The following is a 14,114-nucleotide window of genomic DNA, read 5'->3' as shown; positions in this document are numbered from 1 at the left end:
TGAGTGTTTACTTAAGATGGCTTTTCCAATGTACATTCAGAATCCTGGTAAGCTAGCAAAGGCTTTATCAGGGTTGGGTCAGTGGGCCATTCTCAGGGGTTGACTATAACATAGACTTTCTAGTTACTGGTACAGCACCAGGGCAAGGAGAAACTAGAAATAATTGAGAAGCTAGGCACTGGTGGCTCACTCCTGTAACCTAGCTACTCAGGAGGCAGAAATCTGACTTTCTGGGCAGTAAAGTTGTACCTCAAAAAAAAAAAAATCAAGAAGCAGGGCTGTGCATCAAGCGGTAGAGCACCAGCTTTGCACATAAAAGCTCTGGAACAGAGCTCAGGCCCTGAGTTCAAGTCCCAGTACTGGCATACACACACACACACACACACACACACACACACACACACACAGAGTGAGAACAAATTGATAAATCAGGACACATGAGTAGATTTGACCCAAAAAAATTTATTGTACAGTTACCCACCACTGGCTTTGACTGGGACAGGCCTCCTGGAGGGCATCTTCAACTTCTCAGTTTATTTGAGGGCGTCATTGTAGATCAAGGCCAAAGCCCCCAGGAAAGTGACATATTCCTGAAAGTTCACTTCCTGGTCCTTGTTCCGGTCCAGGTCATCCATCAGCCTTGCAATTTGGGCATCCTGCAGCTTCTGATGTGTTAGAATAGGAAGTCCAGATTCAATACTGACAAGCACCCTCCATTCTCTCCTGTTCCCCCTTCCACACAGCCCTCTCTCATGCAAGTGACTCTGCTCACTTCGCCAAGAATGGGCATCCATTTGGGGTTCAACATGGTTTTAACTTCTTAGCCCTTACTCCTTACTAGGGGCGGGGGGGGGGGGCGGGGAGGCACTGGCTGAAAGCGTCTCTCTTCCCCCTGGAGGGAATGAGTGTTCAGAACAGCAAGGCAGATGGAATGTGGGAAAAGCCAGTGAGATGGACAGGAGGTGGGAGGAAGAGGCGAGGAAGCTACTCACCGGGCCGATGGTGAGCTCATTCTGGATCAGCTCCTTCAGCTCCTTCTTGCTCAGGGAGTTCTTGTCCCCCTCCTTGGAGGAGTACTTGTGGAAGACGGCCACCAGGAGGCTGATGGCCTGATCCAGGGAGCATGCCATGACTAAGAGCTAGTGACAGAGGGACTGGTCAGTGTGGGGGCAGCAAGGACGCCTCACTCCAGACACACACCCCATAGCTCAGTCCTCATGGCACTTCCCCTCCCCTTAGAGCCTCTGGCCTCCCTCAGGTGACCATCCAGGGTTTGAAGGGAAGGGAGCAGCACCCAGGGGCCAGGAGAGCAGTGCCAGTGGGGATCAGAGCCGAAAAGGAAAAGTGGATCCACAGAGTGTGGGGCAGGCGTGGACTCCCCTCCTGGGCCTTGGTGGGGGGGGGGGAGATGGGGGGAAGGACTGGGCAGGGAAGGAGGGAAGCTGTGCAGAAGGCCAGTGACACACCCAGGACACACCTTCCTGCACCCCAGAAGAGCACACTTGGGGAGCCGCCCTATCCGGATGCCTTAGCCTGGGGCCACTCACTCCTGAATCTCCTGGGAGAGCAGCAGTCTGGGTCCCAGGGGCTGCATCTGGATGTGGACCACCGGGGACCCAGACACCCACTGCCCCATTCCCCCCATCCCCCCTTGCGCAGAGTCCCAGCAAGCCCCAAAGCTGCCCCACAAGAGCTCACCGCGCAGGAGGCCGCAGGGAGGGAAGGGAGCGGTCCGGGGCGATGGCCGGTGTCGCAGTCCGGCTGGCCTTATAGCGGCCAGCATCCGGGAGGCCGGCTTGGGGAGGGGGGGCCTCCCCGCCCACATCCCGCCCCGGCCCCACCCTGCGCCCTGCGGCCCGCGGCCAGCGCAGCACAAGCGCACTCCCCGAGGGGTGCCCCCCCCTCCACTTCCCACACCTCCCCGAGCCGTTCCGGGGTGGGGGCGTCCCATGGAGCACGGAGGACCAGGTGGAACCCCGTGCTGAGGGTGACACCCAGCTTCCCCTCATTTTCATAGTCCTAGTTACCCCGGGAGGTGGGGGGCCCCCTGCTTTGCCTGCCAAAGCATGGCTCTGGGTGCAGGGGAGTCCTGCAGAGGCTTATCAGTGTCAAGGTGACAGGGCGTTGGGGTGGGGGGTGGGGGGCGGTGTCTGCCGGACTGGAAGGATCTTGAACACCCCTTCCCCCACCAACAATAAATTCCTTCCAGCCTCAGCCGGCCCACTCTCCTCCCACTGCCTGGAATTCCTCCCTGGGCCGCCTGTGCTTAAGCAAGCCAGAGCCAAGCCCTGCAAGCTTCATTAACCTTCACCTGGAGTGAAATCCTGAGGTAGGAGCCGGAAAAGCCCTGACTGGGGGGGGGGGGGGGGGGACGGGGCTGGAGGAGGAGGAAATTGAGGGGAGAAAAGAGGGTTCTGGAGCCCAGATCCAGGGTGGCAAGCGAGTCACAAGTCAGATCCAGTCACCCCACAAGGCCCCGGGAGCCCCACCCCAGGGCCCCAGCCCCTTCCTTCTCTCCCGGGCACTTTCCCTCCCAGTTTTATCCACAACTTGGAGAAAGGCTTGCCCAAGCCTGAGCAACTTCCTTTTTTTTTTTTTTCCTTCTGGAGTGCAAAACTAAACCAAAACAAGCTCAATGAGCCCCACACTTCGGGAGGGGGGCAGCAAGTAGAGTTGGGCATCTTCTGCCCTCCCCTGTTCCACCTAAAGGAAAAAAGACACCTTCAAAGTCAGTTTCTCTCCTCCCCACCCCCCCACACACACATTGGGAGTGGGAGAAAGAAATCTTTATTTCTTCTGTGCTGAAAGGGGTTCATCTGGGAGGAACAGGAGAAAGGGGCCCGCCCGGAGGTGGGGAGGGAAGAGGGTCTTTCAGAGGAGCTGCCAAGGGCAAGGGCAAAGGGCTCCTGGTGAAGGGGGCCCTTGTCATTTGTTGTCCTCCAGGAAGAAGTCATTGTAGGCCATGCACAGCGTGGTCAGGAACACAGAGTACTCCTTGAAGTCAATCTCCTGGTCGCTGTTTTTATCCAGACTCTTCATCAAGTTATCGATGCTGCTCTCCTTCATCTTCTGCAAGCCCCCAGTGGGAGAGACAGCTGAGCAGCCCTCCCGGCCCTGCCCCACTGCCATAAGGCAGTTTCGAGGAATCCCCAGAGGAGTCCCGGGAGCAGCCTGACACCAAGCACAGAGCCTGGCACCAAGTAGGGGTCAGTGCACCAACTCCCCACCATTGGCACTCCTGAGCGCCATCAAAGAGCCACCTCCCTGCTTCTGTAGCATCCCACGGGCTATACTGCACCCCCAGACTCTCTGCCCTACTCCTTCTAATGAGACAGACTCATCCCCTAGCCTAGAGATCTAGAGACATCCACTCCCTCTATTCATGGCCATTTGCTTCAGCCATCTTGCCCCACTCTTAGGTGATAGCATCCTAAGGGTGGAAGGGTGAGAGGGTGGGTGAGTGGGTGTCCACAGGAATCAGCCAGACTTTGCAGTGGCGGGGGGGGGGGGGCGTAAAGGAGAAAATGGTCACCTACCTCCCCGAGACTCAGCTCCTTCTTGATCAGTTCTTTTAGTTCCTTCCTACTCAGGGTCAGTTTGCTGCCCTCTTTCCCTGAATATTTGTGGAAGGTGGTCACCATTGTGGTCAGGGCTTTCTCCAGTGGAGTCTCCATTGCCGTGTGCAGCTCTGGAGGAGGAGAGGAGACAGGCACAGTCCTCTGCTACCCACCACCACTAGCTCAGCACCCCCACCCTATCCCCAAGGCTCGTCCCTCAAAGGACTAGGGACGAATACCCATGATAAGATGAAAATCCACTAACCAGAGGACGCATGTATAGGTCATAATGAGAGCCAAAGCACACAGGTCAGCAAAGGGGTCAGAATCTCTCAGGGACACTAGCTTCCAGAAGCATTTCCTACCTTAGTCACTCAATCTCCTTTCCCCCAGTACCCGAATTACCTCATATTGAGGAGTGTCTCATAAAAGTGGAGGACAGGGCAAAGAAAGAGTGCAGGCATTGGAAGTAGCTGGGGTTTGAACTAGGAGATAAGATCTCAACATAGAGTAGGAGAGAGGTGGTTGAACTTTCCTGTCTAACCTCGGGGTTCAGGCCAAGACTGCACTCACTGACTGACCAGGAGTCAGGAGGGGAGGTGACAGGGATGCCACCAGGATCCTTCTGAAACCTGGGGCTCCAGAGGTTGGCTCAGAATGAGGGGCTCTATTCTAGCAGCACAGCCACCCCCAGCAAGTGAAGGAAGAGCGGGAGATCATGTGCCTCCAATTTTAAAACCACTTCCCCTTAGGAAGGAAGGAGGCAGTACCCACAGAACTCGAGCACAACAGGTACATACTGTGGAGAGTCTGGAACTGGGAGGAAGAGGTTGCTGGCTCCGACTTCCTACCCAGAAGCCACCCGCAGTTCTTGAACTGTATCCATCACTCATACCCCACACCCCAAATCCTCAGCTTCTCCCACCCCAAGGAGATTCATGCGGACCACAATTCCATTTGAGGACCTCTAGGTACCTTGGGGCGGGGGGGGGGGGGGGGTGCGGGGAGGGGCTTCCTGGCTGGTTCTACCCTTTCCTCCACTTTCCCGAGGCAAGTTCTTGCTATGTAGATGAGGCTACCTGAAACTGTCTATGTAGCCAAGGTCTGGGATGACAAGTGGGAGCCCTCATGCCCATCTCCCCAGGAAATTCTTACAGCTACAATTCTGAATCCTGAATCCTGTGCCCCTTCCTTCTGAGCACATGCCCCAAGGGCAGGGGCAGGGTCCTCTGGTGGAGTTCACCTCCTACCTCCTCAGTCAGTGTAGCTCACAAGAGATGGGCAAGGAGATGGGAAGAAAGACTCACCAAGAAGGGAGCAAGCGCAGGGAATCCAAGCTACAGCAGCTCTCTCCCACTGCTCTCTGCCTTTATTCCCTTGCCCCTGGTGCCCAGGAGAGCAGGGAGAGACAGGGCCAATGAGAAGGGGTCAGAGACTTGAGGATGCTCTGCAGAGCCTCTTGAGACAGGCCTAAGGGAAACCCCACTGCTGATGTTGCCCCTCTTGAGGGGCATATAGGTCTCAACATGCATATGAAACTTCATGTTTCCAAACAAAGAAGCAGAACTGCATAACTGATAGGCAGAGAAATAGGCTGGGGAAATTTTTTTAAAAAAGGAAAGTCAGGGGCTGCGAATGTGGCTTAGTGGTAGAGCGCTTGCCTAGCATGCATGAAACCTTGGGTTCGATTCCTCAACACCACATACACAGCAAAAGCCGGAAGTGGAGCTGTGGCTCAAGAGGCAGAGTGCTAGTCTTGAGCAAAAAGAAGCCAGGGACAGTGCTCAGGCCCTGAGTCCAAACCCCAGGACTGGCAAAGAAAAAAAAAAAAAAAGGAAGAAAGTAAGTCTGATCTGGAAAGGAAAAGTAGGGGGCTTAGGTCAAACACAGGATTTCTCCCTATGTCCTAGACCACTCTCCAAACTGGGGTCCTCCTATCCATCCTCTCACCCACTCTTAGAGCAGGGAAGGGCACACCTCAAGATGGAGACCCATGGGGGAAGATATTTCCTGCCAAAGTCATGGTCAAGGTTCTAGGCAGTATGAAGCCAAAGGTGTTTTTTGTTTGTTTTTTTTTTTAAGAAAAAAAAAAAGCTTTTAGGGCTGGGGATATGGCCTAGTGGCAAGAACGCTTGCCTCATATACTCGAAGCCCTGGGTTCAATTCCCCAGCACCACATATACAGAAAATGGCCAGAAGTGGTGCTGTGACTCGAGTGGCAGAGTGTTAGCCTTAAGCAAAAAGAAGCCAGGGACAGTGCTCAGGCCCTGAGTCCAAGGCCCAGGACTGGCAAAAAAAAAAAAAAAAAGCTTTTAAATAAATGATTGCTTCTAAGCCTCACTGGTGGTAGGAAAGAATTGTCAGAGCTTCTTGACTTAGAGGACTGAGAATTGGGAGTCAGAGAGAGATGGAGAGAAAAGTGAAGGCCTGCTGGTAGACTAGAGGTTGTACAAAGGTGAGTGGGTCTAAGGTTATGGTGTAGTGACAGACGAGTAAGGTTCGGGAAGAGTAGCCTATATCCCAGGGACACTCAGTGAGGCTCTACCAAGTATGAGAACAGAACCGGATGAGAGGCTTAGTACCCATCAGTGCTGCAATCTCACCCAGTCCCTGCCTTCCTGAGTCTTCCTCACTGCCCTCTATGCCACTCACACCCCCAGCTGCAAGGCTAGTGAGGCAGCAGGGACTAGTTGCTAAGCAACAGGTTTTCCGAAGTAGAAGTGATGCAGGCCTAGGCTCAAGGGAACACACTAAGGTGGAAGATGGGCAGATTGGCTAGAAGAGAGAAGGGGAGGAGCCAAATTTTTCCTGGACCAGAGTCTCTGTAGTCAAATTCCAAAGGAACATGTGAGTCACCCACCCTGTTTCTCGGAGGCTGGAGAGAAAAACACAGTGATGACAAAGGAAGCTTGGGAGATCAATGGAACAAGACTCTTCAGCCTGCAGCAAGGCCTCTTTGCACCCCTTCTTTAAAGGTCCCGTATCAGGGCTGGGAATGTGGTTCAGTGGTAGAGTGCTTGTCTAGCATGCATGAAGCCCTGAGTTCAATTCCTCAGTACCACATGAACAGGAAAAGCCAGAAGAGGCTCTGTGGCTCAAGTGGTAGAGTGCTAGCCTTGAGCAAAAGGAAGCCAGGGACAGTGCTCAGGCCCAGAATTCAAGCCCCGGGACTGAAGCGGGGAGGTGTCCCATATCATCCAGACATAGCCTTGAAGTCTAACCCCAACCACATTTACTGTATCCCTGAACCACTGACCTTTATTCTATCCTGAAGGGAAGAAACATCATACCTCCTATTTTTGGACATAGCAGTTAATATGTCCAAAGTCTTATCTCTAAAACTATGGCCAACTTCCATCCTCTCCCTTACTCCTACCCAGACACTGCCCCCATTCAATCCTTCTGAGATCTCTTATCCTCCTCTGAAGAAGCAAGACTCCTAACAATAATTAGCCTCATCTCATGAGCCTTTGGGGCAGAGACAGCACTAGAGGATAACTATTTCAGCCACATGTGATACTTCATTTCTGTAATCCCAGCACTCAGGGGGCAGAGACAGAAGAATCGTGAGTTTGAGATCAGCCTGGGCTATACAGTAAAGACTGTCAGAGAGAGAGATTGTAAGATATTACTTCTTTTTCTTTTCCACCCATAATGGGGACGGTACTCAGCCCTTCTGTTTTTAGGTGGTTGTTGTTGTCTTAATAATGTAGCCCAGGCTCTCCCAGAACTCCCAGTCTCCTACCTTTGCCCCTTTAGTAGCTAGAATTACAGGCATGCACCACCACACCAGCACTGAAAAATAACTGTCTCTTATACTGCTACAAATGGTGCTCCTTTATCTAAACGTAGGCAAGAAAGGATTAACCCATCCCTACAGCTTGAAGTCAAAGAGCTAGAAGAGGTAGCAGGACAAGGCCTGGACTTAAGATGTCAGCACCTAGTGCCCATCTCCTCCCCATCCCTACTCTGGCTTCAGGACTCCCTCCCTGTGACTCAGTCCCATTGTCCTCTCTCTAGACCTCAACCAAGAGCAGATGTGACCTTCAGTCGCATCCCAGCTGCAGTTTGAAGTCCTGCTGGAGGCAAAGAGATGGGAAGGGTAGTGGCCTGGCCAAGATCCCAGAGCTGAGGCCTTCCAAGCCTCTAGTGGTCCCTTTCCTGCCTGCAGCCCCACCCATGTACACACACACACACACACACACACACACACACACACACACACATCTCCCACTACTCCCCACCTTTACTAGTACACACTCCACAACACCAGTTCGCCTCCTAGAGCTTCCCCCACCACCGCATGACCTGTCCCTCAGCCCCTAGACCTCATGCCCAGAGCCTCTCAGACCACCAGCCTCATAGCTTCAGAATTCTTTATTGAACATGCTCAACAGCATTCACTTGTCTGAAGGTGCCAACAAGATGGCTCACTGCCAGTGGGCAGAGGACCCCTGGCCCACCACCTAAGGATCCTTCACTTCTTCCGGGGCTCCTTATCCGGGCAACCTTCAAAGAACTCGTTACACATCATGGCAATGCAGGACAGGAAGACGCAGTACTCCTGGAAGTCTACCTCGTTGTCTCTGTTGCTATCCAAGTTGCTCATCAGTTTCTGAAATGCAGCTTCATCCGTCCTTTTCTGGAGGAGGAAAAGGCTACAGTTAGAAAGCAGAGCCCAGGCTACAAAGCCCAGAATAGACCAGGTTTCTGTCTCCAGATTAGACCAGGTTTCTGTCTCCAGATTGGTGCTCAGGAAAGTTTACAGACACTTCTTTGGATGCTCAGCTTGGATTTTTTTTTCTTTTTTGGAAAGTAGTAGGGTTTGAACTTGGGGCCTCAAATTTACTGGGCCTGATTGATGATCTGACCTTCTACGACTTGAGCCATGCCAACAGTCCTACATTTTCCTAGCTATTTTAGAATATGGAGTCTAGCAGACTTTTCTGCCTGGGCTGGCTTTGAACCATGATCCTCTGGACCTTTTGCCTTCTGAGCAGCCAGAATTACAGATATGAGCCATCTGCACCAACTATAGTATTGTGTGTGTGCGTGCCCTATATTACTGGGGTTTGAACTCAAGGCTTCAAGCTTACTGGGCAGGTGCTCTACAACTTGAGCCACTCCTCTAGCTCCTCAGGTTAGAATTCTGACCCTTAAGGGCTAAGCTAGGTGGGAGAAGAGAGCTCTGTTGGATGGGGAATCTGAGTAACTGGTGGATCTGAGAGATGATGGGCTGCATCTTTACCCATGGATGTTCTAGTGATCCCTTTACATAACAGTCATGAATTAGTAAACAACAATGTGTTAACAAATATAAGATGTTTTTGTTTGGAAAGAGGCCTGTAAGAGTGTGTGTGTGTGTGTGTGTGTGTGTGTGTGTGTGTGTGTGTGTGTGTGTGTGTGCCCACCATTGTTCCTTCACAAATAGCTCAGTGGAGTGCTGGTGAGAAGCAGACATTCATGGTCTGGATTACAGTTTTGTACACTGACTGCTGTGGGAAGTCATTTAGCTCTCCAGCCTCAGTTTTTCTCTTCAGATTAAGTCACACAAAGCCCCTGGCTGAGGGCCTGGCCTGTGACTTGTCAGTTCATTCTTAGTCATCTCTGCCTGAACAAGTAAGAGGTAGGCATTCACTGGGTTTCCACACCGAGCAACCACAGCCCCACTCCAATGGTTAACATGGAGCTGCTGCTATACTCTGCCAAGGCTAATGCCCACCGGGGCTCCACCCTCCCTCCTGAGGATGCTCCAGAGGTGGGCTTATTTCTCAGCAGAACCCACTCACCCCCAGGAAACTGGGCAGCTCCCGGGTCAGCAGCTCCCTTAGCTCCAACTTGTTGAGCTTGAACTTGTCCCCCTCTTTGCCTGAGTACTTGTGGAAGGTGGACACCATCACATCCAGGGCCTTCTCCAGAGGGTACGCCATGGCAGAGACCAGGACCTGGGGATAGGAAGTACCGAAGCACCCTTATTTGCCCCACACCAGCAATGTGTTGAGGACCCCACTCCCATCCTCTAGGAGGCCTTCGGGAGACTCTGCTCCCCTGGGGAGCCCAGATAAGTGGGCTCTGTTCTTGGTGGGAAGGATGTCTCATGGGAGGGTGCACAGTAGGAATGTACGCTTGAAGCAGCCAGTATCTGCAGGGCCTACTGCCCAGGCTCTGCAGACCATGCAGCAGGACCTGCCCCTGGACCTCCCCCAGGCCTGGCCCCAACAACAGCATTTTTTCACCCCTCACTTGACTCATCCACAACCACAGCTCAGCCCCCAAAGCCCCGCCCTTGCCTATTATTCTCCCTCCTAGCACTGGGTGCGGTTGTTGGAGGCCTACCCAGTGGCCTGTAGCGGAAAAAACCCAGCTGCCTAGTGCCCAGTGCCTAGCTTAGGAAGGGATAGGGCCAGGTACAAGAGACAAGGGTGTGAGGGGAGTGTGGGGAGGCCAAGCTCTCCTGGGCTGGATTGCTGTGCACAGGGCAGAGGCTCTTAGGCCACTACCAGTCAGAAGCCCACAGATGCCTTTGCTTTTCTTTCTGTACCAGGCATGCACGCATAGACTTGTGCAACCCAGCAAACACAAGCCAGTGTGTTTACCCGTGGCTCACACACATCAGCACAACAGCACCGGTAAACCCCAACATCCCAGAAACTCTCAGAACTCAGATCCAGCCACCTACACACTTGGTGTGCGTTTGCTCCCTTACATGCATGCATATGATTGTGCATGCACACATCCATGCTCAGTCACATGTACACACACAGACACACACAGACACACACACACACACACACACACACACACACACACAGGCCTCCACATTAGAACCTGACATGTGGATCCATTTAACACATCTGGCCCCCAGCAGCCGCCCCTTCTCCTTCCCTGGCCTCTGCCTCTGACACCCTCTGCGTGCCAGTTAGGCCAACACAACTCACCAGACCAAGAGAGAGGAAGTGCTGAGAAGAGAGGTTTGGGGAGAACCCAGCAGTCTGACCTATTTATACCCACTCAGGCCCTGCCCATACGCAGTGGATGGGGGAGAGCAGATACAGCCCTCCTGCTGTGGGCTGATGTGCCAAGTGCCACGGCCCCTCTACCAGCCCAGCCTGGAACCAAGCTTCCTGATCCCAGGGAAGGCACAGGTGGGCAGCAAGTGAGCCCAAGTGGGTACTGCCCCGTCCCCATGGCTCAGCCTGAGCTTTAGGGAGCTGCAGAAGGGGCAATTTGTGTCCGGGGTGCAAGAACCAAGTGAGTAGTCCCACTGGACAGATAAGAAAGGAGAGGCAGAGCTGGAGAGTGACTGAATAATGCAACTGCCCAAGAAGTAGATGGAAGGTAGGAAGGTGGCTCACACCTGTAATCCTAGGAGGCTGAGATCTGAGAATCATGGTTCAATGCCAGCCCAGGCAGGAAAGTTCTTGAGACTCTTATCTCCAATTAATCACCAGAAAACCAGAAGTAGAGCTGTGGCTCAAAGTATTAGAGTGCTAGCCTTGAGCAAATGAGCTCAGGGACAGTGCCCAGGCCCCGTGTATAAGCCCCACAACCAAGAACAACAACAACAAAAGAAGTGGATGGGGGACCCCCCCCCCAAGCACATACACACCAGTGCTGGGGAACAATCCATCAGCCCTTCTTCCCTTCCCACAGGGCTCTCTGCAATACCCAGTAAGACTTAGAGTGGAGCCAGGGAAATCAAGAGGGGCTCTGGACCACCTCAGGAGTGTAAAGGAAACAGGAAGGCTGCAAAAGAATGGGTCCAGAGTGGGGATGGGAGTGAGCCATGGGGGCTCAGGGATAGAGGAAAGAAAGTTCAGAGGGCTAGGATGGCTGTCGGGAATGACAGATAAATCCAGATTGGGGTAGAAGGCTAGGGTTGAAATGGGGGGGGGGGGGGCATCAGGATCAAGGAACTGAAAGGGTCAGCTGTGCAAGCTCCTCAGGGCTGCAGCTTCAGAGGTGGGGTCTGCCTCAAGTTCTCCTCCATCCCGTCACCCCAACCCTCCCTACTCCCCTCCTCCCGCAAAGAGCACCCCTCCCTGCCTGGGAACAAAAGCCTCAGAGGCCCTAATCCTGTGAGTGCAGAGCTCAGGGCTCACACGGCCCCACCCATGCCCACAGCTCCAGCCTCTCCCTCAGCACATCAGGCTGGCTGTTGGACTGACCGGAGAAGCCTCACACCCTTCTCAAAAGCCCAAGATGGGGGCTTCTCCCTCAAAGACCAGAAACGGTGACTGACACAGAGAGACCTTCCCTCTTTCCCTGGACCCCACCCCTTCTGGTGGGCCAACTGTGGCCAGTGTGTTTCTGCAGAGTCGGAAAGAACCCTGGGGGCCTCCAGGGAGCTCTAGCTTGTGCCCTCGGCCTCCTGCCTCCAGTGGAAAAGGCCAGAGAGGGAGGGGTAAAGGAAGTTCTTTCCAGGACTCAGCCCCCAGCCCCAGCATGTCCGCCCGGAAGAACCAAACCAAGCCAAGCCGATGCCAGTTCTTTTATTGGGAGTTAAATAGGCTTGTGGTCTCATTTGTGCCCACACTGTGAGGCCCAGCTCCTCCCATCCACACCAGGGAGGCTGCAGGGACAGCCAAGTGCTCCACCCCTCCCCAGCTGTGCTTTGCCAGGGAGTCTCACAAGGAAGATGGGTTAGCACACCTAAGGTGAACATGGCCATTCCAGATGGAAAGGGGTGCAGGAGAGAGGGGGAGCAAGGCAGGGGAGACATGCCCAGGACTACCTCCAACAGCAGAGATGGAGCAGAGCCTGCCTCCCTGCAGCTCTCGCACCCCTTTTATAGGAACAGCTACTCAGAGCAGGGGGGTTCTGCAGGGCAGCCCTTGAAGTACTCGTGGCAATACTGGCAGAGGCAGGCAAGCGAGTGCATGTACTCGGCAAAGTCCACCTCGCAGTCCTTGTTGGTGTCCAGAACGCTCATGAATTTATCATAGTCACACTCACGAAACTCAGTCTGTGTGAGGGGAAGGATGGAGAGGGTCAGACAGGCAGGAGGAGGGGGACAGAATACGCTACCTTCCCAAACCTCTGCCCTCCTCTTGCTCCATCCCAACCTACACCCTCTAGGGGAGAGGGCCAACCTGAGTCTACCTATCCTAATCACACACCCATTCCGTGAGGACACCCCAACTCCCTACCTTAGTCCCCTCCACAGGGCCCCTTCTCAGAGGGTTTGCTGAGCACCTGCTCTTGGCTATGGAATGCCTGCTACGCATCAGACCTTCTCCCACCAACTCTGCAAGGCCCTAGGAGTGACTGCCATCTCATTCTCCAGATGAGGAAACTGAGGCCCATGCGGTATCCCTTCCCTTGCTTTCCTCCCCTCCCCCACAGCCTTGCCTCCTTGCGGCCCTCAGCTGGTGCTCAGCCCCTGGTCACTGGAACTTCCCACTGGTGCCCCCCCCCACAGTGTCCCCCCCAAGGGCTCTCACCGGAGTCAAGTTGGACAGCTCCTTCTGCAGCAGCTCCTTGAGCTCTGACTTGCAGAGCTTGTACTTGTCCCCGCAGCGCCCTGCATACTCCTGGAAGGTGCACACGATGGCAGCTACCGCCTGCTCCAGGGGCCGTGTCATCCTCACTGCCACAGAATAAGAGTGTGACTCGAGTGTGGCAGAAGCCAGGGCCTCTGCCCTCAACGCTTCCCACAGACCTGTCCATCTCCACACTGGAGATCCTGCAAGCTCCCTCCCGGCCTCCCTCACCACCCCTACCCACAGCAGCCCTCCCGATTCATCGCCTCTCTGCCCCTGATCTCTGTCTCTTGTTCCTCAACATCCGGGTTCACTCCTCAGGGAGAAAAGTCTACCTGTCACCCACAGTGGGGCTCTCCAAGGACACCTTGACTCCCTGCGCCCTTTTCTCGTGACAACCAGGAACATCTTAGTTCCCCACTAGGCACCCCACTAGGAGACACAGCCCCTTCTCTTGAGGCCTGAGGTTCCCTTCCATAGGAGCTTGCTTCAGAGCCCCTGGCCTGGGCCCTGGAGGTGGGCACTGGCAAGAAGGGCCAGGTCTGAGAAGAGCCCCCAACACCTCACCGCGCCTCCTATCCTGCTCTCAAGAAAGCTACAGCTGAGGGAAATAACTAAAATCCTCTCCCTCATCAGTTGCATGGCACTGCCCAGGCATGGCTCTCTCAGGGGCTCAGGGGCCTTATCTGTAAAATCATGTCAGAAACCAAGTGCTGGTGCCTCACACCTGTAACCCTAGCTGTTTGGGAAGCTGAGATCTGAGAATCATGGTTCAAAGTAAGCCCAGATAAAGAAGTCCCTGAGACTCAAGTGTGTGTGTGTGTGTGTGTGTGTGTGTGTGTGTGTGTGTGTATGTGTGTGTGTGTGTTGGTTGGTACTGGAGCTCTACTTCCAAGGTAAGAGTGGAGTTGTGGTTCAAGGGATAGAGCACAAGCCTTGAATAAAAAAGCCAACCAAGAGTGCCAAGTCCTGAATTCAAGTCCCACTACCAGCACCAAAAGAGAGAGAGAGAGAGAGAGAGAGAGAGAGAGAGCTTGGGGGAGATAGAGGGAGGGGGGAGGAGAGAGGGAGGAAG

The 14,114-nt window shown here is 53.9% G+C and overlaps 4 protein-coding genes across 5 annotated transcripts; all 4 read right to left on the bottom strand.

Annotated features, from left to right (window-relative positions):
* Positions 1 to 442: 442 nt before the first annotated feature.
* On the bottom strand, positions 443 to 1,799 carry S100a6 (S100 calcium binding protein A6). Of its 2 annotated transcripts, none has more exons than XM_048357994.1 (3): positions 1,699 to 1,799; positions 993 to 1,141; positions 443 to 665 (listed from the first exon to the last, which is right to left on the bottom strand). In XM_048357994.1, exons 1-3 carry the CDS (start codon positions 1,781 to 1,783, stop codon positions 534 to 536), a joined length of 366 nt encoding a protein of 121 aa, XP_048213951.1. In that variant the 5' UTR covers positions 1,784 to 1,799; the 3' UTR covers positions 443 to 533. The 2 variants fall into 2 exon arrangements, with proteins under 2 accessions (XP_048213951.1, XP_048213952.1); XM_048357995.1 differs by having other exon boundaries at positions 993 to 1,188; positions 1,699 to 1,782.
* A 983-nt stretch (positions 1,800 to 2,782) lies between these two features.
* On the bottom strand, positions 2,783 to 3,743 carry S100a5 (S100 calcium binding protein A5). The gene is made up of 2 exons (XM_048358015.1): positions 3,537 to 3,743; positions 2,783 to 3,069 (listed from the first exon to the last, which is right to left on the bottom strand). Exons 1-2 carry the CDS (start codon positions 3,672 to 3,674, stop codon positions 2,926 to 2,928), a joined length of 282 nt encoding a protein of 93 aa, XP_048213972.1. The 5' UTR covers positions 3,675 to 3,743; the 3' UTR covers positions 2,783 to 2,925.
* A 4,176-nt stretch (positions 3,744 to 7,919) lies between these two features.
* On the bottom strand, positions 7,920 to 10,553 carry S100a4 (S100 calcium binding protein A4). The gene is made up of 3 exons (XM_048358008.1): positions 10,496 to 10,553; positions 9,347 to 9,502; positions 7,920 to 8,199 (listed from the first exon to the last, which is right to left on the bottom strand). Exons 2-3 carry the CDS (start codon positions 9,485 to 9,487, stop codon positions 8,035 to 8,037), a joined length of 306 nt encoding a protein of 101 aa, XP_048213965.1. The 5' UTR covers positions 9,488 to 9,502; positions 10,496 to 10,553; the 3' UTR covers positions 7,920 to 8,034.
* Positions 10,554 to 12,357: 1,804 nt separating this feature from the next.
* On the bottom strand, positions 12,358 to 13,141 carry S100a3 (S100 calcium binding protein A3). The gene is made up of 2 exons (XM_048358009.1): positions 13,001 to 13,141; positions 12,358 to 12,522 (listed from the first exon to the last, which is right to left on the bottom strand). Exons 1-2 carry the CDS (start codon positions 13,139 to 13,141, stop codon positions 12,358 to 12,360), a joined length of 306 nt encoding a protein of 101 aa, XP_048213966.1.
* Between the last annotated feature and the right edge of the window lie 973 nt (positions 13,142 to 14,114).

The sequence above is a fragment of the Perognathus longimembris genome, chromosome 11 (genome assembly GCF_023159225.1).
Source record: "Perognathus longimembris pacificus isolate PPM17 chromosome 11, ASM2315922v1, whole genome shotgun sequence".
Lineage (NCBI taxonomy): Eukaryota > Metazoa > Chordata > Mammalia > Rodentia > Heteromyidae > Perognathus > Perognathus longimembris.
The sequence above is the reverse complement of the archived record's forward strand: the minus strand, read 5'-3'. Positions and strand labels throughout refer to the sequence as shown.